Below are 13,604 nucleotides of genomic sequence, written 5' to 3'. Positions count from 1 at the left end.
TCAGATTTGTTGTTTTTAATTTATCAATTATGCTGCTTCATTCATGATGTACCTTTTTTTCCATGCTTTTAATGTTTAACTAAAATTGTAACTTAAACTAAAGTTTAGCTAAAGTTTTTAAATTTGATTTAATTTATGAAGTTTGTCTGCTTTTACTTGGTTAAGAATATTTAAATCATGGATAATAAAGTTATAGGGTTTATTGGTGCTGGAAATATGGCATTCGCTATAGCAAATGGTTTTATCTCCAGTGGATTTTTTTCATCAAAGAATATTATTGTTAGTGCTCGTACTAGAACAAGGCTAGATACTGTCTGGAAGGTAATTATTTATGGGCCATTTTTTTCTTATATGCTAATCTATTTTTATGTAAGTTATATTTTTGTTTAGTGTAAGTTTGTTATAAAACATCAATTTTTATTCAGGTTTTTGTTGTGAATGTATTTGACAAATATTTTCTGAGGTATCATTGTAATTGTACTTTTTGTATATTTTAAAGGAGGACAAGTGTTGTTGACTTTTGACATTTGTTAACTAATTTTTTTCGTTTGATATTAAAATTTTTATTGTTTGATATGTTATATTTCTATTGTTTGATATCATGTTATTTTTATTGTTTGATATTTTTTTATTAATTTTTTTTGTTTGATATTGTATTATTTTTATTATTTGATAGTATGGTACATTTTTATTGTTTGATATTATATTTTAGTTTTATTGTTTGATGTTATGCTGTGTTTTTATTGTATGATGCTATGCTACATTTTATTATTTTACATTTTTAACAGTTTATTAGCTATTATTTACAGTTTATTAACTCTTTTTTTAAAATTATCCATGATATGAAATTTTTTCAAGAACAAAACTGAGAATAAAAAGGTTTTATAGTACTTAGTTAATGTAGGCACCATTAGCTGTAATCATAGCTTCAACATGGTGGCTATGGTCCTGGAATGTCCTGGATTTTTACAAGTGTCCTGAAATGTCCTGAAATGTCCTGGAAAATTTTTTTTTTTTCAAAAATGTCCTGAAATTTTTATTTCTAAATCAAGTTAAAAAATTATTGATAATATTAAGTAATATAAAATTTTTTATGCAAAAAAAAAAAAAAAATTATATAAATGGTTTGGATTTAATTTTAAATAAGAGAGAATTATCTATGATTTATTGTTTTATACATATATAATATTCTATTCTATAATTCAATCAATAAGAATAAATTTAATGTAAAGATAATTGATAATATTCATTTAATAGGATATAAAATATCCTGGAAAACGCAACAAAATGTCCTGGAATGTCCTGGAATTTAACTTTTAAAATTTTGTTGCCACCATGTTCAACCTTGACATATGGCTCTGCTTAATGATGGCTGCCTTGAAGGCACTAATGTTAGCTCTCAATCTATGTCCACACTAAGAGATCAAAGGTGAAGAGGGTGACCAGATGTGTTTTAGATAAAAACCTTTTGAGATATAGAACTTTGTTTTTGTCATCTTCCCTGAGATCCTCTCAGGGAAGATGACAAATACCCAAGGGAGGACATGAGTTTATAAAACATGGTCCAGATACTCTTTAGCATCCATCCTCAAACTTGTCCTCAAGAAATGAGTCCGAAAACCATAACATGTGTAGTATGCTTAGACTTTTGGACTAATCTGATGACATTAGGAACTTCCTTGACCTTCACCTTGGTGTTGAAATAGTCAGTTTGGTTGTTGCAAGCTAGATCAACAGAGAAATATTTTTGTCTGACAACAACAAAATTTTTTTTTTTTTTTTTTTTTTCCAACGTATAAAGAAGCTTTTTGGAATGAACTGGCCTGAGAGCCTTCAAGTAGCTAGAAGAAGAAACCTTTTGATTCTGATCAATGACCTTGTACAAATGTTTTTTTTGACAACCCTTTTGTTTGACATGTCTTACTATCACAATTAGTTTGTCTTATTTTCTGTTCTTATTATTTGAGAAATTTAGAACCTATCCTAATTTTTCTTCTTAAAATGAAAACTATAAAAAAATCTATTTCACATTTGTGGCTAAATTTTAATATTAAACAATTTAATTTTGATACATACTGAAGAATTACTTTTTTAGTTGTATTTATTCTACCTCACAATAAATCACATTTTTTTTACAACAAGCCCTACAAAAACCAAAGTTGTTAGTGTGGGTTTGTCTTATAAAATCACTGAAAAATTATGTTTTGGCTCATTTATTATCTGGATTGAATTTTACCAGATCACTAGAACTTAAATTACACTCAAGACATGTATATTATCTTAGATTCTACTTGACTCATGACTTGTTTGTTCTTCTGTACTTATCGCCTCTTTCCTTTACCCCACATCCTCCCCATCCTTCATCCCTAGATAAGCTCCCCTACATTTCATGTGACCTTACTCTTTAAGGTGGCTCTCTAATCCATGATATCTGCAGCTCAATTTTGTGGTTCTAAGATCATTACTGAGTTATTTTAGATTAGTTTAAACATCCTTGAATTGAAGATCATAGACATGTACTAGCTGTAGATTATAGAACACAGTTTTCTACTCAAAGTGAATGGTGATTTATTTCTAAGACCTAGAAAGACTACTCTGAATTCAACTGCTTGATATCATGGGAATCAACTGTTTATGAGCCAATAATACCATCTTTACAATATTCACAATTAGGCAGTCTCTATAAAAATCAGGACTTCCTCAAATCAGAAAAACCAAATGGTTTTATATATAATGTTCCTCACTTTGTAAGAGATCTGAGATATTTTATTTTTGGTCAAAAGTCTCTAAAATTTTCAGAGTTGCAGTCATGATCAGTTAATACTCTACAGCAAATGGCTTTATAAATGTAATAATTTACTAAAAATGCAAGCCATGTACCACATAGTCATAGAATAATTTTTTTAGACAACTTATTGAAAGCAAGTTGAAGTTTTTTTGTAGTAAGGTAACCATATCCAAGTGATAATACAAACATTCAATGGGAGTGTATTTATTATACTCAAAATGCGTGTATTTCTTTACATACTGATTTAGAAGAATTATGATCTTGTTTAAAGTTAATAATTTTTGATATTTTCTATACAAATCAATATAGTCATGTAAGCATTGTTGGTGCTATTGAATGTAAAAATTTTGTTAGATTCAACACAGATAAAAAATTTCAGCTATACATTTTCAAGTAGATGCATAAAACATAAGTACTTTTTGTCTTCCAATTATTGCATTCTAGTGAAAGGTATTTTAGAACAGTAAGCCCTTATGTTTGTTCATCCAAATTTAGAAGAGTTTTGATTCCTCAAAGAGCCACTTGCTTTTAATTGCTTTATTTTTATATACTTTCTACTTAGGAGTTAGGCAGTGCAACCACAACAGACAACATTGAAGTAGTGAGAAAAGCAGATATTGTTATTTTCGCAGTGAAGCCATTTGTGCTGTTTGGTGTTTTGGATCAAATAAAGGTTGCTGAATGTCTTACTGACAAACTTTTTATATCAATAGCCACTGGTGTTACTCTTGAAGCTATACAAACAGTAAGTAATAAAGAGAAACTTTAAAACTTGCAGAACTGATAGAGTTCTTAGCAGCTACTCTATGTTTGATATTCAACACATACATGGTGTACGTTGTTTGGTAAATCAAGCAAAAATGAGAAATAATACCCTAGTCTTTTTTTTTAAGAGACTAGAAGGTTGTAAAGTGATTCGAACAATGCCCAATACCCCTTGTCTTGTTCAATGTGGTGTTGTTCTTTATGTATGTGGATCTCTTTGTACCCAGGAAGATAGTGAGCTTGTGAAAAAGTTTTTTCAATGTACAGGTTGGTTTTTTTTTAACATATAAAATATTTTTATATTCTTCTCTCTGTGTTGAAACATAGGTGTATACTATGCTTACAAAAAGAAATGTGCCTAAAGATTTTTTTAATAAAAAATAGAGGATTTTTTTGCTTATAGTTTATTCAAAGGCCTAATTTTTATAGATAAGTCCTACTTGAAAATTTTATACTAAAAAATAGTTTGCTACAAATTTTTATTAAACAAAGTAAAAAAATATAGCAATAAAATGTTTTAACAAACCAAAATAGGGAAAACAACAAAAACAGCAAAACTAGTATTATTTAAAATTGCCTCCATGTGTTTTTTACCCAACTATGGTATCTATTTTGCTTTGATTTTAATAAACTGCTGCAATATTGGATTGAAACTTGTTTCAGGCAATGCATTGAATTTTTTCTAATTCCAACTTTAAATATTTTATTTAATTGGGTTTTAAATGGTTTCAGCTTTGTATAATTTTTATATGATTAAAAAATGAATTTTTTATATAATTTTTGTGTAATTCAGTTTAAATTTTTTCACAAGATTCTAGTGTTTCCTGTTTATTCCTTTAAAACTGTTTTTATTTAAAGAAATTTATCATATGTATTTTACCTGTTATTCTACCTAGTTGATTTTATAACTGCATTTTGACCTGTTTCTTATTATCTAATTTTCAAATCTTAAGATCTCATAAAGCTTAGTGTGACAAGTTAATTTTTATATTAAATTTACTAGTCATACTAAGTTGTGTTAAACAAAATGTTAATTGTTAAAGTATTCATCTCTAAAAATTGGTTTAAAGAAAGGATGAAACAGAAATCAATTTAAAATTCCATTGCAAAGTATCTTAAAAAAGTTAGTATATTATGTGGAGTTTTTAAAACTCAAGTTCTTAATAATTATTATTTAGTAAAGTTATAAAAGTCTTACATCTGTTCCAGAAAATGTTTTTTTTGGTATGCAAAAAATTTTTTATTAAAATTTATTTTAGGCATAGTTGAAGAAGTTGATGAAAATCATATTGATGCTATGACCTCAATAATGGGTTGTAGCATTGCGTGGTACTATATGATTGTTGAAGCAATGTCAGATGGAGGCGTAATGAATGGTGTACCTAGAGCTGTTGCATATAAATTAGCTGCAAAGTCCATGGAGGGTGCTGCTAGAATGTTGCTGGACACTGGGAAACACCCTGGTGAAGTAAGTAAATTGAAGAGTTCCTTCAATTCACAAAAAATGATAACTTCATTTTAGATTGTGCAATCAAAGTTTTGTTTGCTGAAGGAGTTTCAGAATTTATAGGTTTCCCAAAAGATTTTTAAAGCTCAAAATAAGATTTTCAAAAATTTTAGTCCAGAACAACCTAAAATATTTTGGCTCATGGTATATGTAGAAAACATTCTAATATTTTCTTACTCAACACTGGATTTTTGACACTTGTGTTTATTGTGTTGACAATTTTGTTTAGCTTTAAATCAGATCTGTAACAATCAATAAATACTGCCTTGGCTAGGCATAATGATAATTATTGAACATCTGTAGAAGTTGACTAAGGAATTTTGAATTACCTTTTTTTACTATTGTTAGGATGGTGATTTATATGCGCGGAGATTTTGTTTAGTCTTTGGGGGATGTGTTTGTTTTGGTTACGTTAGGGTGTTTGGGTGTTGGATCGTCCTTCGTGTTTTATGGGTGGGTGTGGCCCGTGTATGGTTTGTGTATGATTTGTGTTTGGTTTTTGTAGCGGTAAACGCTTCGACTTCTAAGTGTTTACCGCTACAAAAACTTAACAAAATGAGCTTAACAAATAAATCTTAATGCAGTTATGAAATATAATAACTATTCAGTTGAAATATCAATGAAACGATAATGATACTTACTAGAGATTCTTCTCATTTCACTTGATAAATACTCTCAAATATTAAATTAAAGTATGTTCTTGAAATATTTACAAATCCTTTTAACATACATACGTAATAATTACAATTTTGTTTTAAAAATAGTACACACTATTGATCTGATCAACCATTTTAATTAGTCATTGTAATATTTCTTCAAAAAAAAAAAGCAAATGCGGATAGAAAAAATTAAAAAAACCTTTAATTTGATAAAGTCTACCCTCTCTGATTTGGAGCAAGTTTGTAAAACCTCGAAATTAAAAAATAAATGCTTTTCAGTCAATTCTAGAACGTAAATACCATGAAGCATATAGGCTTACTATAAATTCACTTAAGAATTACATTTTTAATTTGAGTTCAATGCTCTGATGAACTCAAGTTGGTAAGAAATGAACTGCAAGTTAAAGTAGTATATTATCTTTGGTAAAAGCGTAGCACGATAAACTGCACCAATTATTCTAAGTTTGACTGCAATCAAACCAAACTTGGTTAGTTTTGATTGATGTTATTATTAGTTACTTTTATAACAAAATAAAAATTCTTTCCTTTTGATTTAAAAAAGTAGGTTTCATAACATTGTGCGACGTTTCCTCTAAATTTAAAATATGTTTAAAATTGAAATGTATTAAAAATAAGTCTCAGTTCGTTACCGGTGTTTTTCTGTTAAATTTCTACGTGTGCATATTAGATTTTGTTAGCTTCTTGGTTTAATTATTTTGGCAATACTTTGATCATGTTATGCTTTTGTTTTATAGTTAAAAGATGCGGTGACTTCAGCAGGAGGATCTACTATACGCGGAGTTAATGAGCTTGAAGCTTCAGGAGTACGTGGCGCCTTTATGAGAGCTGTAACAGGTGCAACTCAAAGAAACATTGAGTTAAGTAAGCTGAAGTAACAGCAAACGATTAAAGTAACATATCAAACGATATCTAGCTGTAGAAAGGCTCAGTTTTTAACACTTTAAAGCTTCTACTTCTATACATAGATATGAGATAGTACTCGTATCGATCTGCTTAGTTTACTGCATGTACTCAGCGGCTTCTAGTTTGTTAATGTGTTATACTTTTTTTCATTTATATATACTTACATTTGTTTGATAAAATGTTTAAAGAAAAGACTAAAGTAAGGCTAAATAAGAGTACTAGTCGTTATAAAATAAGTGCTTCCTTTGGACGGTTTTTGCTTGATGGTGAAGCTCGCTCTAGAAGAAGGGTTATTTCTTCAGTATATCAGTAATTTTGAAATGTTAAGTTGTGGCAGAACGTCATAAAGGTGACCAAATATCAAAATTCCAGATTTTATTTCAAGGGAAGAACATAAATCATGAAACAGTTTATGGAATAGTCCACGATAGAGGTTCCAATAGAAGCAATTCTATTTTCTGGCTTTGAAAGTGTAATTTCTCAAATCATCTTTTCTTAAGTCCATGCTTTTGGATTAAGTTTTTATAGCGAATTTACAACACGAAAAAGCTCAACTTGGAATTTCAGAGTAATTCCAAAGCATGATAAAATTTTTTTACAGATGTTTAAATGATTTCAAACTCAAAAGATGAAGAAACCGATAATTTGCTATGAAAGATCGAAAAGACCGAATAGATCACCTGTACAACGTTTGGTAGCTCACCCGATTTGCTGCAACCTTTATTTCAAATATAGAAATTTTTAATTGATAATGAGTAGTACTTACACATTACCGAATGAAATCCCCAATTAATATTATACCAATCAGCTATCTTGAAATTTATGCTACTATAGGGGATTTTGTTAACCTCTGTCTTAACTACGCCTCAGATCTGATTAGTTAGGGGGGCACAAGTCAGGTTACTAATGGAATGCGATATTCTAAGTAACCCTGACTTGAGTCATTTTGCCCTTATGGGCGGGTGGTGTATTCTGTTTTAAAACAACCATTTTCTTTTCCCTTAAAGTCCATCCAGGTTTTAACAATATTCTTCAAAATTTCGATGTAGCTGTTACCAACACCCAAGACCATTACAAAAGCGGGAAACATGCAAGAAAATTGGTATATCCTCTGACCTTTTACATATCCAGCAATCGTTACTTCTGTTCATTTTCTATTCCCAGACAAAATTCTTCTTGTCAGAGGAACCTTATTAAGACGTGTTTTGTATTTGAGGTTGTTTATAACTGCGGTGGCTTTCACCTCACGTCTCTCCTTTATAGTGTCTGTCAGGAGCTGACATCTCATGGCATAGGACTTCATTGCCTGGTCTGACTACTTTGGAGATTAGGGTGACACAAAATGTGTAAAAAACCGCAGTACATTTTCTGGTTCTATCAAACTTAGAGACTCTACAAAAAAAATTTCAGATTCCTAAGTGATCAGGAAGAGCTACATGTAAATTTGAAAATTTTACGTTCCAAGCATTTTTTATTTCTTCACTTTATTTTATTATCTTCAGATCATTCAGAAAGTTTTAAAAACATGTGTCAAAAACTTTAGATGTTTCTAAAACATTTGTGGTTATTTACAACTAATTTTAAAAAAAGTTTAGTTGCAGCATAAATTGTGTGGTTTGCAATTTAATCACTTGGCAACTTTTAATTTATTAATTACCTTGCTCTAAACTTTGATCTATATACTATTTACATATCCGTACAAAATGTTGAAAATCAAAGAGAGAAAAACAAAAGAAATTACCTATAACGCTTGTAGGTCTGTTTACTTGCTTAACTCGCCTTTAAGCTATTTACCTGCAAACCAACTTCCTTCGAATCGAAGTGTTCTTCGATATTACTTGTTCCTAACTTCAGCTAGAGATAAGCGTTTCAAATCTATTAAAACAAACTTTTCATGTTCTCGAGCAAGAGAGGATGTTATATGCAAAGGGAAAGACGAGTTTTGTAACTCAAATACCGAAAAATACTGTTTACTCCGACAAATTGTAAATATTTGGAAGTCTGGAGGTTTCAGAAATTGTTTGATTTCTGACAAATGAATTTTACAATATGATAGAGGAATTGTTTTACACCAGTGCGAAAGACTTTGAGATGAAGTTGAGACACGATGAATCAATGCCTCGTGATATTTCTGCTATAAAAGAAGATTTGGCCTTTTTAGATGATCAAAGGTTGTTTTTTTTTCTAAACTTTAAAGATTTCACCAACTGAGATCAATTGAAAAAAAACATGTACTTATTTTTCCTAAACGTAAAGATTAATTTTTTGGAGAAATTTGGTTTTTTTATTTAAATTTATCTTATGCTAAGTGTTTTAACTTTTTGCACAGAACTAACAGAAATATGATCATACCTTCTAAAAGTGACAACGAGCTTGAAGCAAGGTTTCAGAGAATGATCGATAGATGCAAGAGAAAAGAAGAATACAAAGATCGAGTACAGAAGAACAACGATTCAATAACTCGTGATTCAATAACTCGTGATAACAAAGAGGAAATTGGTGAAAAAAGGCAATTGAACCATCAATTTTTTTTCTAACAATGATATAGATTTCAATTTAGCAGATAAGGAACCTACAGAACCTAAAAAAGCAAGAGCTGAACCACAATTAGGTAATATCAAAGTATACTTTGCTTAACACTTAAAAATATTCGTTTCAAATTCTGATTAAATCAAAAGGGTATAAGAGAATATAAACAATTTTTTCTAATAAAACACGGGCATTTGTTTTTATTTCAGTTTTTGAAGTAAATGTATAACTGAGTTAAAAATCCTTATATTAATTTAGATGCTGGAAGTGTAATTGTTGAGTCGGAAGTTTTTGTCCCAAATAAAAATGTTAACTTTCACGAAGCAAGCTCAAAAAGTAGGCATCAGTTTAGAGCAGCATACTTCAGAGTAGAAAAGGAGGGAAAGCATAATAGTATCGAAAATTAACTGATCGAAAAAATGATTAATATCGAAAAATAACTGATCGAAACCCATTTTAATGATTAAGAAAGAAAATTTGATTTTCAGATTAATATCAAAAAGTTTTTATATCGAAATTCACAAATGCGGAACTATATCGAAAACAATAAAAACGGAATAAGATCGAAAACTTATTTTAATGACTATCATCGAAAATGTGATTTTCAGATTAATATCGAAAAGTTTTTATATCGAAATTCACAAATGTGGAACAATATCAAAAACAATAAAAACGGAATAAGATCGAAAACTCATTTTAATGATTAACATTGAAAATGTGATTTTCCGAATAATAAATGAACAGTGTAATTGGCACGCACAATAAACAGTAGTAGGAAAATGAGAGTTCTCGCGCATTGATACTTTTTTCTATAGTTAAGCGTGCTAAGTTTTTGATTCGTGCTAATTTTTGATATTCGTGTTACCTTTTAGAGAGTTGAAAGTTCTGACGCATTGATGTACATTTCCGTCTTATTTTAAGGCAAAGACTAAATTTTTCAATAATTAGAAGAATTGATTTAAATAAAATAATTTTTAAGATAAAAAAAAAAAGTTTCTTGCGAGGGCAAAGTATGCAAGCGAGTTGAAAGCTTTATTTGATCTTTTATTTTATAATATGAAGATGGTGAGTTTGAATATCAGTAAAAAAGGGATTCATTTAAAAGCAAAGACGACTATTAATCTAATATTTGAAGTTGATCTTTTAGCTGATCAGTTTAAAGAGTACGTGTTTAATTTTGAGGAGCCATTGTATATCGGCATTGAGAGTTACATTAGCAAGGCTTTTAAAACAATGAAAGGTAAGAGCATGGTGACTTTATCGATTTTTAGTCCAGGAAGTTTGACAGAGAATGTTCAAAATGTGTTTTTTCTTGATTATTTTTCGTATAAGAGTCTGAAAGAAGAATTTCAGTTTCAAGGTTTAGCGACATGTGTAGGATGATTAAGCCTACTTCTGAATTTAGCGTTACAAGGGAAAAAGGGTTGTTTATTTTTTCAATGGACACTCAAGATATTTTTTCAGAGAGTTTTAAATTTGGAGTAGATGAGATGAAAGTTCACAGCGTGTATCGTTTAGAGCAGTTGTATCGAATTTCAAAGATTGTTTTACTTTCGAGCGTGTTGGATGTTTTTGTGGAGAAGGATAATCCGCTTATGTTTTTGTCTACTGGTAAAATTGGAGTAGTAAAAGTGTATTTTCTTTAAAAACATTAAAAACGTTTTAAAAGAAGTTTATAACATTGCTCCCAAGAATGGAATGCTTGAGAAGGGTGAATTAGGTCCAAGCAGCAAACCAGAGCCAATAGGTTCATATCCTTTTCCTTTTTTAATAAAGAGCCCATCTCCGTAAATGGCTTTGCTTTTAGTCCAAGGTCTTAAGTATAAACCAGAACCGGCAGCAGCGAGTTTTACTCCTTTTCCATTTTTGCTCATGTATACAATTCCTCGTCCTGCGATTTTGTCAACCATAGCTGAACCTACAGAAGATCCAACACCTGCAAGCAGTCCAGTGGCAAGAGCTGGAACGACCCTTGTGGCGATGGTGCTTCCAATCATTCCTAATAAGGGGAGTAATGCACCGATAAATCCTCCTTCTACTTTAGAGTTGTATGCAATTTATCTTTTGCTGAGTTTAAGTGTGACTCCTTTTCAATTGCTGTATGCTTTTTTAACTTTGTTGAGTTTAGACGTTGTGACAGCGAGAACATGATCTCCATTTAAGTCTTGATGAGTGAGTTTAATGCTAGCATCAGTTTTATATTGAACGGCTTTTTTAATTTTATCAGCTTGACCCTGTGAGATGTTAATTTTGATATTTTGATAACTGTTCATTTTTTTTTAAAAGAAAAGAAAAAAATTTCACATGTAAAATTTATCGATCGACAGCGCTGCTTGTATATAGATCTTGCAATACAGAAGATATTCGTTCTCTGACATAAAATCAAATAATGATGTCTTCTCCTCTAAAGTCGATTAAATCTCCATGTTGATCAATAAGTTGCGTTTCCATTCTTGATATTTTGTTTACGACAATGGGCAAGTAGATGAGATGAAAAGGTTTTTCACTGATTTTGTATCCAGAAGGAGCGTCAGGGTAAAAAGAGTAAATATCGTTTGTCGTTTTTCCATCTAAATAGGAAGAGCCGATAATGTCGTTGGTGACTCTAATGACTGCAAGTTCTTCAATTCTTACAATGCTTTAGATTCGTAGAAGCCAATAGCGCTAGTGACTTTATCAGGGTCAACAGGATCTTCTTTTTTCTCAACGTAACTGTATTCTTTTTTATCAATCCAAGAAGTGAGGCTATGCTGTTATTAACGTTAAAGTCGACCGAATATTGAGTGTTCGTTCCAGGTTTTCCAAAAGTAAGAGTGGACCTTGAAGTAGTATCACTTGTTCCAAGAATGACTCCGTCTGCTCTGTATTAAGTCCCAACTTGTTTTTTCATTTCTTTTTGCAAGTAATCGTTGATTTCATTGATTTCGTAAGCTCCTTCTTCGATGTAAATGGTGTAACTGGTTGATCCTAAATTAGTGCTATATCTGAAAACGATATTTTTTGAGGTGATGTTGGGGTAGCTGCGATAAGTCTCAAGCCCGACTAAGGCCATTTCGTATTTTTTGTCAATGCCAAGATCGATAGGTACGTCAAAGTAGGTTCTGATGACGCTGCTATCTACCGTTGAAGTTTCTTTTTTCGATTTAACGATAAAATAAAATCCGGACATGTTTTTTATACGTTTGGAAAATAAAAATCGTTAAACCCGCTTCGGTATTTCCCCTGGTTATTTTTAGAAGACAAATCAATGACAGCGAACCAATGAGGTTGAGACCAGCAGTACTTGCAGAACATTTTAAATTCTTCCTTATACATGTCTACAGCAGCATGGTCTCTGTAAATGTGATCGACGTTTTAAGCGTCTTGAGGAAGGAGACAAATTAAATTAGCATTTTCTCTGATGGTTTGTCTAGGGAGCATGAAATAGTTTTGAGCGAGATAAAAGCAGTCCACGTTAGAGTGTCTTCCTTAGATGTATTATTTTTCACACTTGTTTTGTTTGGTCAATTGCAAATCATCAATGATCATTAAATTGTTTTTGGTAGAGTCTAAGGATTCAGGTTCAGGAACGTCTTCTTCAGTTTCAAAGAATTGACATTCTATATCTGTTTTTCCTTCCCAATTTTCAGAAATTTCTTCAATGACACAGGACTGACAATTTCTTCAGGACTGGAGTTTAATTCTTCAATTTTATTTTGAATGTTGAAAAGTTCGAGGATGATTTCTATAGGAAGTTTTTTTTCGAAGGACCTTTTGAGTAGTTTGTATTCAGGTTGAAAAAGAGATTTTCCAAATACTTGCAATCGGTTGTAATCGAGCCATCCCGGTCTAAGCAATAAATTGAGAAGCAACGTTGTTTTTCCGCATCCAGACTTTCCAACGATGATACCTCTAATGCTTCTCGGGAAAAGCTTGTTGTTGTTTCTTTTCGTTTTACCGATGTTCCACGATAAGTCAGTAATTTCCATTTTTATATATAAAAAAATTTCTTTATGTATTTAAAATGTATTGCGTCAAGTGTAAAAGAGAAACAGAAACCATTCACATGAGAAACGAGATGACAAAAAATAATCGAAATATGTTAAAAGGTACTTGCGACTCTTGCGGAACGACAAAATGCAAGTTTGTTCCATCGACAACGAAAGGAGGTGATTTGGTGGAATCGTTGAATAAACTGTCGAGTAAAATCAAACTTCCATGGGCCAAGTTTCCAGGAGAAATGCATATTCCCGGGATGAACTTTGCAGATCCAGGAACAAATTTAGATAAGAGACTGACTTCAACGGATATGTATAAGGAGTGGAGCAAGCCGGTGGATAGAGTGGACAATGCAGCATACCATCACGATTTGGCTTATAAATATTTTAGTGACAGGCAATATAGGAATTTAGCAGATCAAATGATGCTTGAGGAGATGGATTCTATACCCAAC

The 13,604-nt window shown here is 31.0% G+C and overlaps 2 protein-coding genes across 2 annotated transcripts; both read left to right on the top strand.

The window, feature by feature from the left end:
- Positions 1-122: 122 nt before the first annotated feature.
- On the top strand, positions 123-6,853 carry LOC145202299 (uncharacterized). Its single transcript, XM_090080914.1, has 5 exons — positions 123-321; positions 3,351-3,533; positions 3,682-3,820; positions 4,813-5,021; positions 6,475-6,853. The coding sequence occupies exons 1-5, from the start codon at positions 178-180 to the stop codon at positions 6,613-6,615; spliced, it is 816 nt and encodes a 271-aa protein (XP_089937040.1). The 5' UTR covers positions 123-177; the 3' UTR covers positions 6,616-6,853.
- A 2,229-nt stretch (positions 6,854-9,082) lies between these two features.
- LOC149890986 (uncharacterized) lies at positions 9,083-11,477 on the top strand. Its single transcript, XM_090080920.1, has 2 exons — positions 9,083-9,254; positions 9,431-11,477. Exon 2 carries the CDS (start codon positions 10,964-10,966, stop codon positions 11,321-11,323), a length of 360 nt encoding a protein of 119 aa, XP_089937046.1. The 5' UTR covers positions 9,083-9,254; positions 9,431-10,963; the 3' UTR covers positions 11,324-11,477.
- The last annotated feature ends 2,127 nt before the right edge of the window (positions 11,478-13,604 follow it).

Source organism: Hydra viridissima, unplaced genomic scaffold, assembly GCF_058129835.1.
Source record: "Hydra viridissima isolate aposymbiotic clone 2 unplaced genomic scaffold, HvirCarnegie_v1 scaffold_3, whole genome shotgun sequence".
Classification (NCBI taxonomy): domain Eukaryota; kingdom Metazoa; phylum Cnidaria; class Hydrozoa; order Anthoathecata; family Hydridae; genus Hydra; species Hydra viridissima.
Note: the sequence above shows the minus strand (reverse complement) of the source record. Positions and strands in the feature narration are given on the sequence as shown.

Excerpts from the sequence above, each read along its gene's own strand:
- LOC145202299 (XM_090080914.1), top strand. The coding sequence starts at position 178 with ATGGATAATAAAGTTATAGGGTTTATTGGTGCTGGAAATATGGCATTC. Across the intron at positions 3,534-3,681 it reads CTCTTGAAGCTATACAAACA|AGACTAGAAGGTTGTAAAGT; the intron begins GTAAGTAATAAA and ends TTTTTTTTTAAG. Across the intron at positions 5,022-6,474 it reads CTGGGAAACACCCTGGTGAA|TTAAAAGATGCGGTGACTTC; the intron begins GTAAGTAAATTG and ends TTTGTTTTATAG.
- LOC149890986 (XM_090080920.1), top strand. The coding sequence starts at position 10,964 with ATGGCTTTGCTTTTAGTCCAAGGTCTTAAGTATAAACCAGAACCGGCA.